This window comes from Coturnix japonica, chromosome 3, assembly GCF_054131305.1.
Source record: "Coturnix japonica strain WE chromosome 3, WE-NBRP24, whole genome shotgun sequence".
Classification (NCBI taxonomy): domain Eukaryota; kingdom Metazoa; phylum Chordata; class Aves; order Galliformes; family Phasianidae; genus Coturnix; species Coturnix japonica.
The window spans coordinates 71,904,384-71,925,406 of NC_140665.1; the positions used below are offsets into that span (position 1 = coordinate 71,904,384).

The following is a 21,023-nucleotide window of genomic DNA, read 5'->3' on the forward strand; positions in this document are numbered from 1 at the left end:
TTGTATTCCTGCAGTTTGCTCACAATATACCATTCTGAATAAGACATACAGCAATGAAGTAAACAACGAAGGAGAGGAGAAATTTAGAACTAATTGGGATGTTGGAGTACTTGGTGCTGCTGACACAACATTATGACACTTTTAAACATCTGATAAATAAAATGATTTTGAAAGTGTATCGTGAGAACTTCGAATGTCATGCATGACAAGCTCTGTAGATAATTGGAAATTTGCTTTTGGAGTCTACAGATTAACGTCTCTGTGTGAAACTGCTGTGTCAGAGCTGTATTCTGGTTGATGGGAATTTATGTTCTGTGAGTTGTGTGGAAGCAGTGTTTCAAGTTGTAATTTTTCCTGCTGCTGTTCTAAACTATTGCCAGTCTGTTGACTGCAAGGTAAATAAAAACTGATCAAAATCGTGTTAAGAATACGTGCTGGAGTTTTAAATATATTGAAGATGTGCTGTTCTTTAATGTGTTTGCACGTGTAACACGCTGCAGTGGTAATGTACTTGTAAGTGCACTATTGATGTCTTTTAAAAGAGACAACAGAATTTTGTTAAATCTGCTTGTAAAACGGCCTTTAAATAGGCATCTGATTTCATGGTGAGGATCCTAATTGAAAGTTTTGTTGAACCAAGGATGAAATTGTACAGAATGGAGAAGTCTAGCGTTGAGTCAACAGGTCGCCATGCAACTTGGTTTTCCTGTTCTGTTTTTCTGTGATTTCCTGTATCTCTGTATCGCTGTGATTTCCTGCATCCAAAGGGATGCATTTCCCCTGAACTTGGAGTGAAGTGTTTTCCACCACTACTATGAAATTCCCCTTGTTAACTTAAATGAGGAGTCAGTAGAATGCATGTTGCTGATGAGCTGTGTGTACGGTGCCGCACAGCAGAACTCCTGCTTTCCTTCTTGAGTTTTGAACTGCTAACTTCAATAAAGCTCAAAGGATACATTAGGATAATGGGTAAGGCAGCCTTAATTCAGGTACATCCTAACATCTGTGTGGTTAAAACTACCAGCTCAGTTACCTTCAGGCACAAGCTTTCACAAAGAGTGACTGGTGGTAGAATGAAGCTTATATAGATGTTTTCTGAACACAATGTTTGAAAGACTTCAAACTCTCAACAGTAGTTTGCTATCATTTCTAATTTGATTGTTATTAACAAGTTAATCTTTATGCACTAATACTTGAACTGAATATATAATAATTTTTATTATTTTTTTTTAGGTTAAAATGGGTTTGCTGGTAGACTTGACCAACACCAATAGATTCTATGACAGGAACGATATACAGAAAGAGGGGATTAAATATATAAAGCTCCAGTGTAAAGGGTAAGTCGTCTGTATTCTTTTAAGCTTTTAACTTGAAAGATCACTTGGAAGTAATTGCTATTTTTTCATTTTGATTTTTCCTTTCCCCCCAACCGATTCCTGTCTTGTTCTTTTACCAGGCACGGTGAGTGCCCTACACCTGAGAACACAGAGACATTTATCCGTGTATGTGAGCATTTCAGTGAAAAGAATCCCACGGAACTCATAGGTATGTCTATTTCCATCAGTTTTTGCGGTTAATTTCTTTTTTATTTATTCCTTACAGCCTCTTATCCTTGACAGCATCAGCAAAGGAATTTCTGCAGTACAGTGTTTATGCATATCTAGAGTAGATTATTATTATTTAATTCTGGAGTAGCATTTTCTTTTTACAGAAACCTGTTTGTTTCCATATGCATCAGTTTGAATACAGGAGTTTAGTTTATGCGGAAGAAATGTACAAGAACTGTCTACAAGATATCCGCATTATGTTTTTGAAACTTCTGCTGATAGAAAAGAAGATTACGCATTGCCTGAGTGTTGTTTTGACACCCAGTGGTTCCGCTTATTTGCCGTCCTTTTCAACAATTTCAATAGCTGAGACTCTCCAGCAGATTTCACAAAGCAGCTGATTAATTGGTAGAAATTGGTAGTAGATATTTGGCTAAGTTTTTCTTCTGTGATGTATTGTCCCATAGTAAATATTTGAACGTTCCTAAGGGTTTGTTTTTTTTTTTTCCCTCAGAGAAAAAAACAAATAATCAATTTGAGCGGCTTTCAGTTTTAGTGGAGACCATTTTATTCTGATTCCTATTAAGCACTTTTATACTTAACTCTGTCTGCATGTTGTCAGAGATGAGAAATTACTGTGCAGCTGAGTTTGCAGAGGCAGGAAGAGTTCTGTCATTATGACACCTTTGGTGATAATTCCATACCCTTACTAATAGGAATATCTGTCTGACTTAGTACATAGAACAGTTGTTTGCATAGGTGCATTGATAAGAGCTTGGTAAACTTAGCTTGTATGTTCGCTCAGTTTAGGATATGTATAGAGACTTAGAACAGCAGCAGTTGAAGTGGACCTCTGGAAATCATCTCGCTTATCACCCCTCTGCAGAGCAGAGTCAGCTGAAGCAGATTGCTTAGGATGGTGCCCACTTTTGCCAGTCTCCAAGGATAGGGACTCTACAATATCTTCTGGCAACGTATTCCAGTGTTTGATGACTTTTACAATGAGAAGTGCCTTTTCCTAGTGTTTAAACAGCATTTCTTGTATATCAGTTTGTGCTTATTTCTTCTTGTCGCTGGATACCATTGAGATAGGGGTGTGATGTGTTAGCAAACCCATTTAGCTACTAAAGCACTGTTTTTAGTGTTGAGCCATTTATTTTTTGACTTGCATGAATTTTGGAATGGTCTATTGTTTAGACCATGTCTTGACTCTGGTTGACTTTAGAATCATAAAATCACTAAGGCTGGAAAAGATCTCTGAGGTCATCCAGGGCAGCTGTCCACCTACCACCACTATTACCCTACTAAACCATGCCCCTCAGTACAGCAACTGAATGTTTCTTGAAACACCTCCAGGGTTGATGTCTCAACCACCTCTCTGGGCATCCTGTTCCAGTGTCTGACTGCTCTCTCAGAGAAGTATTTCCTAATATACAACCTGAATCTACCTTGGTGCATCTTAAGGCCATTTCCTCTAGTCTTATTGCAAATTACATGGGAGAAGAGGCTGACCCCCAGCTCAGTACAACCTCTCGTCAGGTAGTTATTGAGAGCAGTAAGATCACCCCTGAGCCTCCTCCAGACTAAACAATCCCAGCTTCCTCAGCCACTCCCCTTAAGACTTATGCTCCAGACCCATCACAGTTTCGTTGCCCTCTCTGGACACTCTCCAGGGCCTCGATGTCTGTCTTGCAGGGAGGGGCCCAACATTAACACAGTACTTGAGGTGAATAGAGGGGAACGATCACTTCCCTTTCATTCACTTCCATGAGGCAAAAAAATAATAATCTCTTAAATAACCTTTGGTTTAGGCTTTTGAACTATAAGTGAAAGGTTGGAATTTTCTATTTTTACATGAGTTACAGGAAAGTTGTTTCTAGGTCTGAATGCTTTGTTTCCTCTTCTGAAAGAGCGCCAGAGGACTTTAGTGTGGAGGATGTTTTTGTCAGAAGTGAAAGCAATCTACAGCAGTGATGGTACTGCACACTCTGCGATCGTTCCTTTCCAAGCCATTGGTCTCACTGCAGAAATGCTACTTATCTTTGTCATGTGTATAAAATTATTGACTTAACCTTCTCGGTAGAAGTAACAGCTGCAGGGCTTATTGATAGCAATTGTGTGCCATTTCATTGCCAGTGTCAGGATTAGATACAGAAAAGGCTCAAATGCGAGTGATAAGTGAACAAAATTTTCTATTCAGCTAGAACACTAGAGGATGGAAGCTATATTTTTGCAGCTTGAAGGACTGCAGCGTGCCTGCCAACTTCAAGGAAACAAAATGCAAAGATTTTGCTTAAGCCGAAAACAAAAGAGAAATGATTACTGGGAACAAATTCTATAAGGAAGCTAAAATTAATTTCATTTGAGGCGATTTACGGGTTTTTGTGGCTATTAATGGTTAGAATGTGTGAATCCAAGAAATTCCTAGCAGATTTTGCATTGCTTTATTGGGAAAGGAAGGTTGGAGTGAAAGGGGAATGAGTCACAAAACCAACTTTGATGCAGTTGGGGTTTATTTCTGTGTAGCCTTGTAAAGCTGCTGCTCTTCATAGGTGTTTTGTCTTGAATCTCCAGTTTAAAACAAACAAATTGCTTGCAGTGTGGATGTAAGGTGGAGGAAGAGAAGATAGGTGCTGAAAATTGATCTGGATAAGCACCGAGTGAATTATTGCTGACTTAGTCATGGCATAGAAATAAGTAAATTAATAAAACCTTGCTTTGTAGTCAGAGCTGAAAAACATTTAATGGATTAATAATTGCATTTGGTTTTAGTGGAAACTTTAATGCTGTGGTGTTTGCTGTTTAAAAATGTGCAGTGGGAGGAAGAGACGTCATCTTGCCTAAGTTTTTCATAGCCTTTTAGTAGCACAAGTTTCAGGCTTGGTTTGTTTATCACTAGATGGTGCTGTTGCCTTGAGATGGGAGAAAAGAACAGGAAAAAGGAATTTCGATTCCTTTGACTCTTCCCTTTCTTTCACTGTAAAGTAGAGAGAAATTTTGTGTTTTTCTTAAAATGTAATAAGTATTTCAAGGTTATTGTAGTGTTGTATAGTTTTTTTTCCCCCCCAAATGAATGCCTGACCGTAGCATAGTAATTACAAATCTGACCTAGAATTTTAGACTGACACTGCATTCAAGTTTGGAATAGGAAAATCTGGGTATGATTTTTATGCCTGATGGTGTGAAATAAATGTAATGCTTGTTGAATCCATTAAAAACACAGCTATCAAATTTGACTGCATCGTCTCCTGATAGGAATTTGAGCAGTCATTTAAAACAAAACAAAACAAAAAAAAAACCAGCAAAAACCCAAACCAAACAACTTCGGATCTCGTCTGTATTAGCCATATTTGAGTTGGGTTAAGTTTCTGGTCTTGATCTGAAGTGTTCTATGCTCTTATCACTGATAATTTGCAGGAAGAATATAATTGTTTTTAGGCTTTTGTGCTTTAAGTAATCTGTGCTGTCTTGGTAGGAGGGGAGGTAACTTGCTATTGACAAAGGTAGAATGACCAGAAAATTTGCTTGTGAAACGTAACTGTGTTTGTTGAAAATACTTTCAAATGATTATGTTCTTCTCTTGTTTCATCTAGGTGTCCATTGCACGCATGGCTTCAATAGAACTGGATTTCTCATCTGTGCCTTCTTGGTTGAGAAGCTGGACTGGAGGTAACTCTGACTTTTAATTCTTAGGGTTTTGTGGACCTGAAGAATCTTCAGGACTCGTTGTCCTGGCAGCTATCCTCGTGTATTTGCTGTTTGAATTAAACCTTCCTACTAATTTTGAGCAAACAACCTATGTTAGCATTATTCATATCATATGTTGGCAGCTAAGCTGTGGTCAGTCAAGCTTTTCAGTTCTGGTAGGTGAAAGTCAGCTGTACCTGCTGTGTGTGAGGGCTTCTAGAAACGTCTGGATTATGCTGGGTCTTTCCCCAGTGCATGCCCCACACTTTGAATGAAAACACAGGGTTCAGCGAAGCCTGAAGTATTATTTCTTCTATTTCACATAGGTTTGCACGTAGGCAAACCTTTTAGTTTTCCAAATATTTCTAGTTATTAGGCCATACCATGCTGATAAGCCTAACTTTGCATGTTTGGTAGCATTCATGAAACACTGTTTCTGTGGTGGCTGAATCACTTGCAGAGCATGTCACTTAACAAGTCCCTTCAGCATTTTGATGGTATTTCTTGTACAGTCCTCTAAATGAAGAAAATTATACTCCTGTTATTGAATGTTCTTGTGATATATCTCTGGACATGGAATTTATTTGGTGGTTAGCACGTATATGCAAGCAGTTTGCGAATAAGTAGGTTGTTGTCTTCTGTTAGTAAACTAGGATTAAAGACACTGGAGTAATGGAGACAGAATGCCGTTAATGGTGGGTGGCTGAGTCTTGGCAGGATCTTAGCTGACTGCAGGAAGATAAAAGATTGTTATAGTGTGATTACAGTTTCTCTTACAAAGTAGAAAATTGGTTTGCTTTTAATCTAACAACTTTAAAGCAGTATGCAATAATCAGACTCAATGCTGGTCGTTTGTTCTGAGGAGGAAATGCACTTAAATCTATTTGAAACTGCCTTTATGCGGCTTTTTACTTCTGAGCCTCTGTGGGAAAGGCCTTAAAACTTAGCAGTCATATATTTTTGTTTGTGTGCTTTGTTCAAATGACTGATCATATAAATTTGCTCTTCCCTGTCATATTATTTAACAGAGTGTCCAGATGTCACTTAATAAAAATACCCACCACAAAAGATTTTTGTAAGGTGATAGTGCTAAGCATTGTATTAAGATAAAGCCAGTTTGCTGTATCATCCTTTAAAATAAGTCCCTGCTGTTTGCTGAGGAGGAAATAAGGCTTTCCTGATGGAAAAAAACATCCATATTCATTTCTGAAGTGTGTGGTACAAGAGTACTGCCGCTGCATTGTGAATTCTGAGATGTATTTTGTAGTTAGTGTAAAGAAAGGTCATCTAGAATGAAAACCCTCCAGCTAGTTATCAGAAACCTTCGTTTTCTTTTTCTATAACTTTTTCCCCAAAGTCTGCTCTGTTTTTAGAGCTTGCAGAGCATGTTTTCCTATAGCAGATTTCAAGCTCAGAAACCTAGCACTGGATCTTTTGACTTTTGTTACCGTATACTCCACAATACTGTAGAGTTCTTGTAATACAATGGGAGACAAATCTGAATGTGTTTCAGGCCCTGTCTCTTTTGGTTGTTCTGGACTTGGAATGGTGTTGATTTAGGAAGGTGTAAAACAATTTAAGTTATCAAAGTAAAAGTTATTAAAGTAAGCAATTAGTAGTCATAAAAAGATTGTTCTTTTGTAAATAACTCAGGTTATGAAGATGTCATTTCTGAGATTTTATGACCATCTAATAGCTTGATTCCTGAAATTAGTTTGTTCTGCATTCTTCATGAAAGAGAGAACCAAACTTACCTGGTTCTTGGGAATTACCTTTTTCTGGTCTCCAGTTTATTATTGCAATTAAGGTTAAGTGTTTGCTGCAAAAGAAAAGGCTTCTAAACTGGAGTTTCTGAGGGAAATGTCCTGTAAGAGTAGTAAGTCCAAAACATTGAATGCTTCTTGCTGAAGTGTTTGCAGAACCTCTAAATAAAAAATGAAGAAAGCTTGTAGGCAGAAAAGTGTAGCTATTTGAATGTTACCGCTTGAATTTTTTGTTTAAATAAGCCTTTTAAAATCTTTTTTTTCCCCTCTTAATGTGGTCTGCAAGTACTTACCTATGTGTCACCCATTTATTTTTTTAATAGCAGTAATAAAAATTATAATGAAAGTTTTACCTAAGTGAGCAGCAGGTTGCTCTTTGCTGCAACTAGAGATGAAGCAGACCAAGCTGCAGTTTCTTTTGTGAACGTATGCAGTGCAAGACCAACACAATTTAAACATGATGTTTTGAATACTGTGAATGTTTCTGCAATTATCACTTGATTATTTTTTTCTGAATTCTTGGTATTGATAAACTTTAATTGTATTTTAGTCGTGCTGTGCCTCAACAAATAAAGCATACAGAGTAATTTACATTTTTTATTTGACAGTATTGAGGCAGCTGTGGCTACCTTTGCTCAGGCGAGACCACCAGGTATTTATAAAGGTGACTATTTGAAGGAATTATTTCGTCGTTACGGAGATGAAGATGATGCACCATCACCACCTGAGCTACCAGAATGGTGCTTTGAAGATGAGGAAGAGGAAGATGATGACAATGGTAGAATGGGAAGCCAAGAATCAGAACCTGGATCGTCAAGCTCTTCCTTTGGCAAGAGGAGAAAAGAACACCTTAAACTGGTATTTTTAATTAAGAGCTTAAGATTCTAATAGCTAAATATACTTGCATAAACTTGTGGTCATTTGTTACTACACTGTAAGTGCTAGGCAAGTGCTCTTGCAAGTTGGGAGCTACTAGTATTGTCTCTAACAATGGATTAAAGTTAGTTCAGTCTTTTAAGTTCTGTGCTCATTTTGGTGAATATAATTACTGTTCAAAACCTGAGAGGATTGAGACTAGGATTAGCAAGAAAAAATGTGAATTTTAGAAACCTGAGGCAATTCTGAAATAACTTTTATCTTTTTTTTTTTTTTTTTAAAGCTTTTTTAACTATAGAATGATAAGAACTTTTCTTTAGATTGGAACTACCAAACTGATTTTTTGGACTTGTGTTTTGATGCATTAGCAACTGAGGTGTGATGGTGAGGCTGAAGACAGCCATTTTTTCACAGGTATAAAACAAAATGGATGTGTTTAGCAGGAGTCACCATACTGTTTTCATAGGCTTCTTCTTATCTGCCAGCATAGATTTTATTTTATTTTTTTGAAAGCTGGAAGCTAAATTATACGAATAAGCATATTGATAACTAAAACTTAATTAAGAGTTAGGGAATTTGTGCAAGACAGAATCATCTAGTTAATATGCATATTCGTATAATTCAGTTTTGCAGCTCTGGATGAACAGTCTTTGGCATGAAGAGGAGGAACGGGGAGAATTCTTTACCATGATACTTGGCTGTCAGATTGGACTGCATCTTAACTGAGTAGAGGTGGATACAGTCTATTTGTGATTCCTTGTAAATATACAATCTACAGGGAGAATTATTATCAGGTAAATAGCTCCTGCTTAGATTTTCTCTTATAGAATGTCCTGAGTTGGAAGAGACCCAGTAGGATTGTGAAGTTCAACTCCTTAATCCACACAGCACCACCCAAAAATCAGACCATATGACAGAGTGTTGTCCAGACATATCTTGAACTCTGACAAGCTCAGTGCCACGACCGCTGCCCTGGGCAGCCCATTCCATGCCCACTGCCCTCTGGTGCAGACCCTTTCCCTGACCCCCAGCTGCCCCTCCCCTGACACAGCTCCATGCCATTCCCTCAGGCCCTGTTGCTGTCACAGAGAGCAGAGCTCTGCCCTCCGCTCCCTGTGAGGAGCTGCAGCCACCATGAGGCCTTTCTGGCTGAACATATCCTTGGACCTCAGCTACTCCTCATATGTCTTCTCCTCTACACCTTTTGCCATTTTTGTAGCCATCTTTTGGACGCTCTGATAGTTTTGTCTTTATATTATGGTACACAAGGTGAGCACGACACAGAGCAGAGTGGAACAACCCCTTCCCTTGCCTGCTGGCAGTGCTGTGCTTGATGCACTCCAGGGTATGGTTGGTCTTCCTAGCTGCTTGGGTGCGCTGTTGTCTCATTCAATTTACTGTCAACCAAGAACCCCAAATCTCTTTTGGCAGTGCTGTTCTCCGCTCTGTATGTATAGCCAGTTATTTTACTATCTAAAGAGCTAAATACTCATTGTTACTGTCAATATCTCACAGCAGACATTTTGAGATTTCTAATCTGACTTCTCAAAAGACTGGAGGATATGTAATGTCAAACTGAACAGGACTGTTATGATACCGATGCTCTGAGATGTTTTCATTTCACCCAAATCTTTGAGGGAATAGAAGAAAAGTTCTGGGGGTAGAGGAGATACTTCCCAGGCACTTATAGTCCAAAGCAACTGCCCAGATAGCTCATGGGGAGATAGAATCATAGACTTACCCGGGTTGGAAAAGACCTTGAAGATCATCAAGTCCAACCGCAGCCTAACCATAGTACCCCAACTCTAACAACCCTCTGCTAAATCATATCCCTGAGCACTACATCCAAACAGCTCTTAAACACATTCAGGGATGGGAGAAACTTCACTGTTGATGTCCAGAAGTTTTGACAGCCCACCCTCCTCCCCCCCTTTTTTTTTCCTCCTGTTGTATATAAGCTGTTGGAACAGTTAGGATATTATTTCCCTTCATCCACATCTGAATGTAGTTGACGGGTCACAGTGGGTCTGTTAGCTCACACCTAAAATCTCACGTTGGGGGGAAAAGTTCTCCCAAGTGTTTTGCAAATAGGACAGAGAGTTATACTTCTGAGCTAAAACTTTCCAACTTTTCATGGGTCAAACAGATCTTTTAATGTTTATTAAGAAGTACCATCTGTTCTATTCCTATGTAAGTCATGCATTTCACAGGAAGTACAGGGTGTAACATGCAGCGCTTCTAAAATGGGTGGTTACGTCTCAACCAGCCGCCTGGAAGTGGTGGTTACTACTAGTGATTTCCTTTGGGATTTTGAGGGGAGCTGTCTTGTGATCATTTGCGAGATAGAGGGAAACCATTAGCCTTCATGGCTGAGATAGGTAGCCAGTAATATTTAAGTATCAAATTATATTGATTGTAAATATTAGTGATTTTCTTTTTTTTCTTTTTTTTTTGGCCAACATTTAACCCCTATACTATAGCTGTGGACATACTTTGGATACAGAAAAGATATTATTTTCTCATTTTTGCAGCAGTGTTTTTTCTATGTACTTTACCCCTATAGTCTGTTTAATACATCTGACTATTCTTGACGTTCTTTATATTCTGTCACATTCACCCTCGTTTTTCTGAGGCTTTGGTGCCTGTAAATGAACACAAGCCTCCAGCTGAAGACACCTTAGTGCTTAACAGGAAGGAATTAATTTTGTGTGTCTTAAGGCTGATACTTCTGCTTATATGTCTCAATAGAATCGCCTTTTAAAAGATGGACTAATGCTAATTCAGCATGTGGTCTGTGTCTGCCTCCTTGTCTTTTTGTCTTATTTTCTGCAAGTGTGTATAATTTCTTATTCCTTATTAAATGTTGAAGGTATTTTCCCCCTCCCCATTTCTAAGGATTGCCTGCTTCCTCTCTTTCGGAAGGTCCGCTCTGATTCTGCTATGTTTCAGAACGTTTCTTCTGTGGAGAGCTCTATTTGAACATTTAGTACTTGATCAAGTCTCTGAGTAGCCGAATGGCCATCATCTGATGGCCATCATCCAGGCCTGGTGATAGCTGCTGGGGTCAGGGAGGTGTGGGAATGCTTGGCTCCAACCCTATGCCCTCCTCCAGCTGCTGTTCTAAATCTGACCAGGACATGATGATGCGCTGCCATTTTTCCTTCAGCTGAAGCAATGGGCATAGAGATGCAGTGGCAAGGGTAAAGAATTTCAGGACTACAGATGATATGAAGGATTGTGCAGAGTGTAGCTGCTAAAAGCACATAGTAACCTGGGATCTTGAGGTGCTGCTGCTGAGCTGCCTCCTCTTCCATCTCTGCTCCATGTTCACTCCATGAGATTGTTGTTAGCTCAACAACAGTGCAGAAAGTAGATGTGTCTGCTCAGTTCTGGCACCTTGTTGCAGGAACTATCCGTGTAAAACCTGGAGCACTGAGTTTGCCAAGTATCAATATGCAGGTGGATCACCTGTTTTCCTACTGCTGTGACTTAGCTACAGAGTACATTTGAGGCCTGACTTGACTCTGTGAAAGCATCATCTTACCTGTTTGCTGCTATGTCTCTATTTATACTAGCATCCTGGATAGAGCATCTGAGTACCTGAGTTGATACTTCTTAGGCTGCAGTAATTAAGTGAAACAGTCTCTGTATTATCTGTCCTACTATTGTACAACCTTATCTTCACCCTATAATGTTAGCACTTTGCTCCTCACTCCCCCCATTCCTCTTCTTGTTTCAAATTGACAGTGTCACAGTGAGGGGTTACAGTGTGCCTATCAAGAATAATAGGTTCATAGAACGGAGAAGCCAGTATGAAAAAGCAAAAGCTTGGCTTCTTTGTCCAATTGTAAGCTGCACTTGTTTCCTTAATTCTTTCATACTTGCATCTCTCCACCCTCAGACCATAACTGTGTGTTTGTGTCTGTGTATATACACATGTATGCAATGTACAGTACCATACTTGTGACATCAAGCGTGAAAGCAGCGTGTGGCTGATTTTAGTTCATGGGGTAACTTGATTGTACTATGTACATCTGATGATGACCTCCAAAGTCAGTTGTGTGAATGTGTAGTTCTCTAATCAGTCTGCAGGAGACGGTTTCAAGTGGTAAGCACCAGTCTCATGTTTATGACTTCACTTTTTTTGGGAAAATATTTGCTTTTGCCTGTTTTTTGCTTTCATCTTAGCAGTTCCTAATGCCGCTGCACTCTGATGCTATTCAGAGAAGTCACAGTGAAGTCACAATCCTTTGTTTCTTAGTGATCTGAACCCCTTATTGAGAACCCAGACAACATGAGGCCAGGCTTATGAAGCTCTTCCTCTCTAGCTGGGTTACCTGTGTGCTGTTGTACCTGCTGGTGCAAGCAGAAATAACATGAGATATGTGATGCTTTGAAAGTCTGTGGAGCTTAAGGTAATTAAGGTTGTGAACTAACTTATTGCTTCAGGATGTACTGCTCTCAGAATATGATTCGGTGGCACAGCTGAGCCTGAAAACTTGGGTTCTGCTTTCCCTTTGCTCTTTGTGTTCTCTCTACTTCCACTGTGCAGGCACCAGCGCTGACTCATCCAATGGTGAGCTAATTTAGGGTACTGATTTGGAAGAATATTACTAATTCATGTTGTTATTTTTGCCATCTTAGTTCCTTGACTTGCTCAGAAGTGGAATAGATGAGTTGCAATGGTGTGTGGAAGGGGAAGGGAGCATGAAGGCTTCTTAGTATGCAGCTAGATTTGTTAAAGCAAGTTTCAAGCTTTTCAGAGAGCAGGTAGCAAACAATTCTGTCATCATACGCAGGATATGCGATTCGACAGGTAAAGAATCGTGCTTTGATCTTTTTAGTCTGCACTGAGACTTTGTGATGCTGCTAAAATAAGTCTGATAGATTTGGAATCTCCATAGAAACCTTCAGTTCTGTAGCTTTCTCAGCCTGATGGCCTTATTGGGTTCCGCTGTGCAGAATTTTATTATACTCAGCATCAAATCTGTTCTAGAATATAGAGATTATTTGTTTGAGTTTTGTTTTCCGTATTTTTTTTATTGATATCTGCTTAGGCTTGTCTGGGGCATTCAGAATAGCTGCTACATTTTGGTGACCTGGGTTAGATTGGTGCCAGAACCATATAACTGTACTTTCCTAGGTGTTTTTGCTACATACCAGCTGGTTATGTTCTCTTTTGTTAAGTTCATTCTAGATCAACCAAGAAACCCTCTAAGTTTGGTGCTGTATAAGTAAACTTTATTTTCCCCTATAGTGTAAGTTTTAAGTTTTAAGTTTTGAAATGCTAAATTTCCTACATCATCTAAGCGGAGGTTAAAAACATGGATTTTAACTTCTTGTGCTGGAATTACCATCTAGGTCTGAATGTAGTTAACATGCTGAATGCAGCTGCTGGTAAGCAGCTCTTATTTCCCATGAATGGAGGAAAGCACTGAATTTTTGGTAGAAGAATACAATTTATGTATTTATTTATTTTTTTAATGTAATATTTCATAGTTAAATTTTGTCATTAGTTTATGTTTTACTTGTTTTGAGGCTGTATTTTTGACAATTTTTTTTATTCCCAGAAATAACTCATTTCAGTTCTTGGGTTCATGATGTGGGTCATATATTTGACTTTGCTGACAGAGCTGAGCTGATCTTGAGATTTCAGGGAGAAATGAAATCATAGAATCATAGAATTGCTCAGGTTGGAAAAGACCTTAAAGATCATCAAGTCCAATCACAACCTACCCATACTACCCTGACTTACCCTGACTAACAGCCCTCCGCTATGCTAAATCATGTCCCTGAGCACCACATCCAAACGGCTCTTAAACACATCCAGGGATGGTGACTCAACCACCTCCCTGGGGAACCTATTCCAGTGCTTAACAGCCCTTTCTGTAAAGAAGTGTTTCCTGATATCCAACCTAAACTTACCCTGGTGCAACTTGAGGCCATTTCCCCTCATCCTGTCACCGGTGGGAAAAGAAATAGTGCTGGACTGGAAGAAGTCTCTAAGCTAATATTGCTCATTAAGATCATATATTGTTAAAGCATCGTGAATCTTGTACTGATGTTCTGATATGCTTTTATGAAAGCTTATGTACTGATTTTTTTTTGTTAATTTTATTTTTATTTAGGGCGCTGTTTTCTTGGAAGGTGTAACAGTTAAATATGTGACCCAGGTGACAACACAACCGAAGTTGGGAGGAATACAGCAAAAGTGTCAGCAGTTCTGTGGATGGGAAGGGTATGAGAATATTTAGAACTTCTTCATTTATACTGTCTAGAAATGTTATGTCTCTAGTTTTGTAGGAGGAAGCAGTCAAAAAGAGTGACAATTTGTAGATGGGCTTGTAAAAGAAAAAAAAAAAAAGCCTCCAAAAAACCCTCAAACCTGAAACAAGTGAGAATGGTGCGTTGTCCTGTGAAACAGAACCATCAGCTGTAAATAAACAAGATATTGAAGTTCCTTTTACAGTGATATAAAAATATTTTAAGGTGAATTGTTGCCGTGCAAATTCCCTGTGTCGTCTTGTCCAAGCATTTGTTTAAAGTTTACTACTTCCTCACACAGCACATTTATTTATACTTCAGTGTAAAATATAATACTCATTTTTATAGGGCTGGCTTGGTTTTATGTCCAGCGTTAATGAGTGTTGGTTTTAATGTCTCAGATCCTGAACTTCTCCTTCGTAAAGCTGGAGCTCCGGGGAGTTGCTCACAGTGCTTCCCAGCTGTCTGAAGCTTACAGTTTTTCCAGTGCTTCTGGTTTTGAATGCAAATCTCTCCTTGTCTAAAATTAAAATGTTGAAGTTCTGCATAATTCATTATTTTGTCATGGACAAATACCCTTATTGCTATCAGAAAAACATTTGATTCCCCTTGCAAAATACCTTGTTGGGAAGATGTTCTATCTCCAGATGAACCTTGCAGCAAGTCTAGAATAAGATGTGACTTCAGTCATGTGATGTTAAAAAAAAATGCATTACCTTATGTGACTGCTCACTGCAGAGCATTAATAAACATATTGCCCTTTTTAGGTCTGGATTCCCTGGAGCACAGCCTGTTTCCATGGACAAGCAAAATATTAAATTTCTGGAACAGAAGCCATACAAAGTTAGCTGGAAAGCAGACGGCACTCGGTAAGCTCATTTTAAATGAAAACGAAATACCCTGTGAACTGCGTCTATGGCCTATATTTTCCCAGGAAGGTGAACTAACATCTGCAGCAGACAAAGCACATTCTAACAACAAATCTGACTCCGAAGTTTTATTTATTTTTTTGTCTTGGTACCGAACATTTGTTGATGTTTGCGGCTGAATTTCATTTCAGCAGCTGCTCTACAGACTGGCTGTGTGTACTTTTATTCTTCTATGTGACCCTCAACTGTCTGTCAGCTGGGATTTGCTAGTAAGGTCTTAGAATAATCTTCGGTAACAGTAAGAGTTTGTTAAGCTAAAGAATTTGTTTATAAAAGCAAAATTAAAACTTATATTTGAGCCTTCAGAAGTAGATTTATGTTAGAAATGCCATGGGTTTTTGTTTTTCTTCACTCTGTGATCCTTTATTCAGACTTGTGGTTCATATTGGCCAAAGGGTCAATAGTTTCATCTTCCCTTACCAGTTCTCTTGCTTTCACTGTAGGGAGGACTTTTTTTCTCTCCGTTTGGAAAGAGACTACAACTCAATTATATTGATCTTCTGAGCCTATTCAGTGTTATGATTGCTAGTTTGAAATGCATCCTTCCATTTAATTTCTCCTTTTTGTTTTTCATTTCTCTTAACACATGCAAAGTTTTTTTTTTAGGTATGATACAGTACTCTGTCTTGTCTCCATTTGCCAGTACAGAATAGTGTGGGTTTCAGACAAGATTTATTTGTCTTATTTTGAATATCTGTGCTATTTTGTGGTGTCTGAGATTGTGTTAGAGATTTGTGCTTTGGCACTCAAGCATGCCCAGTTGTAGCTGATTATTATGTATTTATGTAGTCTATATGTGTGTGTATATATATAAAATATGTACAATGGAATTGCAAACATCAATTTATTTGACTTATTTTTCCACAATATATCTTGCAAAATAGAAATATTTTGCTTTTAAGGCAAAAATCCTGAGGCATTGCATACAGAGATTAAAATCTGTTGGGAAGAACTTCTGCTGTTCATTTACTTGAAGCAGGATTATTGCCAATGCTTCAGACATTTAATTGGGTTTTATCTAGTCAAATCTAGATAAATTGCAATTCTTTTGGTGCAGCATGCAGGTGGCTTCCTGGGCTACAAGCTCCAGCTTGTAGTTTGCGATCAGCTTTTTGTCCTCCGCAACCCCCAAGTCCTCTTTTGTAGGGCTGCTCTCAGTCCTTTCTCTGCCCAGCCTGTATTTATGTTTGGGTTTGTCCTGGTGCAGGTTCAGGACTTTACACTCAGCCTTGATGACCTTTATGAGGTTCATATGGGCTCACCTGAGTGTGTCGAGGTCCCTCTGGATGGCATTGCTTCCCTCCAGCAAGTCAGCTGCACCACTCAGCTTGGTGTTGTCCATACATTAGCAGAGGGTGCACTCAGATCCTGCTATCTGTGACATGAACAGCTGCAGTTGCCTTTTTTGCAGGTTTATTATTTAAGTACTTAGTTTAATAGTAACAAAACTTAATGGTCCTGATCAAAATGACTTTACAGCTCCCTGAGAAGTGTGAAGAAATACACTCTGCCAGTTGTTTACTGAATGCTTTTACTAGCAAAGGTCAGTTAATGGTTACAAGTGTAGCAAGTGCATCCAGAATTAGCAAACTCCAACATGACAAGAGCATCATTTGTGATGCCTTCCCTAGGACAGGTTCTCAAGGTGACCTGATGGTGAGATTCTCTTTTGAACGTTATCTGCAGGATATTCTTTTGTGCCTTTCTGATGTGTATGAAAAACCTGTGTGTCACAGAGTATCTTCCCTCTACTGCCAGCAGCTGGGATGAGGTGCAGTTTACTAATTATGTTGAAATAAAACCCCAAGTGTTATATGCCCCGTTGTCTTTGTGCTCTTGCAAACAGGTACTGTGGCTCATCATACATGTGAATCTTTCTTAAGTTAAATTCTGGAATTTCAAAATGGTATTTTATGAAAGTAGGAATAATATTTTTTAATTTGGAACATCTGTGAAATTACAACAGGCTTCTGGAAGCGTTGGATGTTTGGAATCATTGCCATTAGGGATTGATACTGTAACCTGCCATCTTTCTTCAGTGTTACTGGTTTCAAAACTGAAGTCAGGAATACCAGATACTAGTGGAAATGACCTTAGTCTCTGCCAGTCATAGCATTCAGATCACAGTCTTCCATGTTGTGAGTGCTCTCTCAAGGTGGATAGCAATGACATTTCTTGCATTTTATTCAGGTGTATCTCACTAATAGGAACTTACAGGATATCTTCTACAGATTTCCTCACTTTTGTTACTTTGTCAGGTTTGTTATGTTCAGTTTTAGAATGGAATATTCTAGATAATGAAAAGCCTTGAAAATATGGGGAATTTAATGTCTTATGAGAATTACCAGGTGGTTCCACTTGGACTCCATCAGGATTCAGCACAATTCAGCCAGAACTAAGCTGTCTTCCACACAAAAGGTCCCTCAAATATTTTACATCTTCACTGTTTGTACTTCAGGGTTTTATTAGGTTGGGCAGAGCATGATGTGAAAATACAAAGCTCACACTGACATTCAAGCATTAAGAAGTGTGTGAGAATGTCGGCCTTATCACCCCGGTGCTTGAGCACAGTCAGCCAATGTTAATGTGATGCAGCCATTCTGTGAACACGAGGTTACAGAAACATTGTGCTGGGAGATCCAGGCTTATTCTCAGAGCAGTACTGTGCATTCAAGTGCTTCTGAGCCTAAACAAATAAACTCAGCCAAGTAAACTGACCATGCAAAGAACCAGATGGGATTCTTTGCATTAATTGTGCTTTTAATCCGCATTCCAGTTATACTATCCATGAAGTTGACTTCTGAAACTGTGAAAATGTTTGCAGAGTATTAACGTGTGTAGCTCAGATATTGTAATAGGTAGTTGTTGCCTTTTCTGACATCTTGATCCTTAAGTCTTTGTTTCCAGGATTGATTTACACTAATGTTTTAATCTGTTAAGGACTGTTTGTGGATATGTTTTGGAATAATGTGAGTCTATTGCTTCTAGAAGTAGTGATAACAGCAAATGTTACTTTAAAATAATTTCTTTACTGAAGTCTATTTTATGTTAAAGAAAAAAGAAATAGCTTTGTCTGCAGTATCTCTTGTATGCTTTGCCACTGAACAATAATCCCTTCAAAGCTGTGGATTGCTGACCAGTGCAGATTGATTTGGAACAAACAGTAAGATGCCATATTAAATTAAAAACTAAAATTAGTGCTAATATGTAGGGTTGTAAGCTATTTTTCACATTTTCTTTGTGTTTTCAATAGGAAAAGCTTTTCTTTGTCATATTGTATTTGTTTGGAAAACTGAAGTCTTATGGAATATTCTTATGCAACTGTACAGGACATATTTTGTGTTTGGAATAGTTGCATATGAATTGGTAGTGCGCCTCAGAGACTGCCTTTTGTGAAAGAAATTAGAGTGCAAGTAGCTTCTTAAGAGCAATTCAAAGTATTTGGGGGTATTTTATCATGTATTTTTAATATTCAGAACGAAGAATGAAGAATAGGAAACTAAACAGTTCTGTTGAATTTTCTGAGAACGTATTAACTTAACGGTTGTGGAGATGGCCTCAAGTTGCGCCAGGGCAAGTTTAGGTTGGATGTTAGGAAACACTTCTTTACAGAAAGGGTAGTCAAGTACTGGAATAGGCCCCCAAGGGAGGTGATTGAATCACCATCCCTGGTTGTGTTTAAGAGCCGTTTGGATGTGGTGCTCAGAGATATGATTTAGCAGAGGGTTGTTATAGTTAGGGTAGTATGGTTAGGCTGTGGTTGGACTTGATGATCTTCAAGGTTTTTTCCAACCTGAGTAATTGTATGATTCTATGAGATGCACAAACTGATAGGTATACACAGAGAAGAAAATGGTGTTATGCAGACCTAGTGTTAATAAAATTCAACTGAAGGAATGCTGCAAATGGGATAAAAGACAAACCTGAGCTACTGTTTGGACATTTAGACCCTGTATGGTAATAGATATGCTAATCAACAATGGAAAAAGTCTGGCAACTTTTACAGATAACATGCTTCTCATTATTTTGCTGTTTGCCAACGATCTGAACTCCATATGTAATTAAACAGATTTTCAATGATTGTTCTGAATACTTGAGTTGACAAGCATGATCTTCCTGAATTTAATATTAAGACATTAGTTACTGGATTTGTATTTACAGATACCTGGTTCAGTTTGTCTGGAAATGAAACCCCTGTTGTCACATATCTCTGAACCTATTCTGTCAAATGTATTATAGCCGCAGCAGCCTCTGGTCTGTTTATTACAATGTTATTTGGCTTGCATAGTTTTGTTCTAGTTGTTTTTCTGCCTTTCATTTTGATTAAATGTATGCTACTGTTTCATCAGACCTGCTATACACGTAGAAAAGTAGACGCTCAACTAACAATTTTATTTTATACTTTCTCACTTGAATATAACTTGCTCTTATGGGTCAATAGCAGTATTTTCTTGCCTCGTTTCTTAAGCAAACTTACATGAAAAAAACTTATATGAAAATATGAAACAATTTTCTTAAAAGATATTTATTTACCACCTGGCAATGAATAAATAATGTGATTTAATTAGTTAAATTAGTTGACAGTGATTCTGTAAAGCATTTTTGGAAAATTACTGGCGTAGCATCTTACATGCTTATGTGAACGTATGGATTCTGAGTTTCATTTTTGTTGGCAATATTCCCCTATTAAAACAGATCCTGGAATTCAAAATCTTCTGACTTACCCTTGCTTACTTTCTGCTGGTTCTCAGAGGCTGTGCCTATATGAGTGGCCTTGCTTGTTCAGTGCCTCGCTTTGAATTCTTCTGTGAGCATCCAAAAGTACACATCTTGTTCTTTCTCCGTGTTATGTTCTGGAGTGAACTGATGTGCTTACTCCAAAGGGAAATGCAGTGTGTTCTCCCTTCTTACCCAGGGAGGTTCCTCAGTTTTGATCTTGTATTCTCTAACGCTCTTAAATTTACACCTGCACTGCCTGAGGGAGCATCTGTACCTACGGAACTGCTGTAAAGACACCCTGCTTAATGACAGTGCAGCTGCTTTTATTTTATGCTTTTCTAAACTGACATAATGTTGTAATGGCTGTTAATGCTCTGATCTCATGTTCTCAGACCATTGTTCAGAGGAAAGGGACTTGGAGGTGTTAGTCGATGCTGGGCTGAACATGAGCCAACAGTGTGCCCAGGTGGCTGAGAGGGCCATTGGCATCCTGGCCTGTATAAGTAGTGTGGCCAGCAGGAGCAGAGAGGTGATCATCCCTCTGTACTCAGCTCTGGTGAGGCCACATCTCGAGTACTGTGTTCAGTTTTGGGCTCCTCACTACAAGAAAGACATTGAGGCACTGGAACGTGTCCAGAGAAGGGCAATGAAACTTGTGAGGGGTCTGGAGCACAAGACCTGGGGAAATGGTCACAAGTTTTACCAGAAGAGGTTTAGACTGGACATAAGAAGGAACTTTTTCTCTCAGAGAGTGGTCAGGCACTGGAATAGCTGCCCAGGGAGGTGGTGGAGTTGCCGTCCCTGGCAGTGTTCAAGAGGTGTCTGGATGAGGAGCTACGAGATATGGTTTTGTGTTTGCTGTAGCAACAGCAATGGGAGGACAGTTGGACTAGATGATCTTTTAGGTCCTTTCTAACCTTGTGATTCTATGATTCTCTTTTTTTTTCCTTCCTGGGTGGACAGTGTTGTGCTGTACAGCACTCCATAAAGCACAGTGCCTGTGGACAGGCATGGGAGATGCCCAGCTCACAGTGCAGTCAGAACATTCTGTGCAGACATTCAGCAAGGCCTATAGTAGGTGCTGTGTGGTTGGTCTACCAAATCACTCAGTGTTTTCTTTCTGAGGTAATGAGAGGTCATGATCTAGGAACTTAGCAAACATTTTTATAAGGGCCTATGTGAAGACCTGTATCCATATTTATCTCAGATTGTGGCTCACTTTGGAAAAATACTTCCTT

The 21,023-nt window shown here is 38.9% G+C and overlaps 1 protein-coding gene across 2 annotated transcripts in view; it reads left to right on the forward strand.

Annotated features, from left to right (window-relative positions):
• RNGTT (RNA guanylyltransferase and 5'-phosphatase) overlaps positions 1–21,023 on the forward strand; it is a 169,706-nt gene that overhangs the window by 5,755 nt on the left and 142,928 nt on the right. For both annotated transcript variants that reach the window (XM_015858955.3, XM_015858956.3), the window contains exons 3-8: positions 1,234–1,337; positions 1,457–1,545; positions 5,141–5,216; positions 7,606–7,855; positions 14,002–14,111; positions 14,905–15,006. In XM_015858955.3, the coding sequence (XP_015714441.1) occupies positions 1,234–1,337; positions 1,457–1,545; positions 5,141–5,216; positions 7,606–7,855; positions 14,002–14,111; positions 14,905–15,006 (731 nt within the window). The remainder of the gene's footprint in view (positions 1–1,233; positions 1,338–1,456; positions 1,546–5,140; positions 5,217–7,605; positions 7,856–14,001; positions 14,112–14,904; positions 15,007–21,023) is intronic.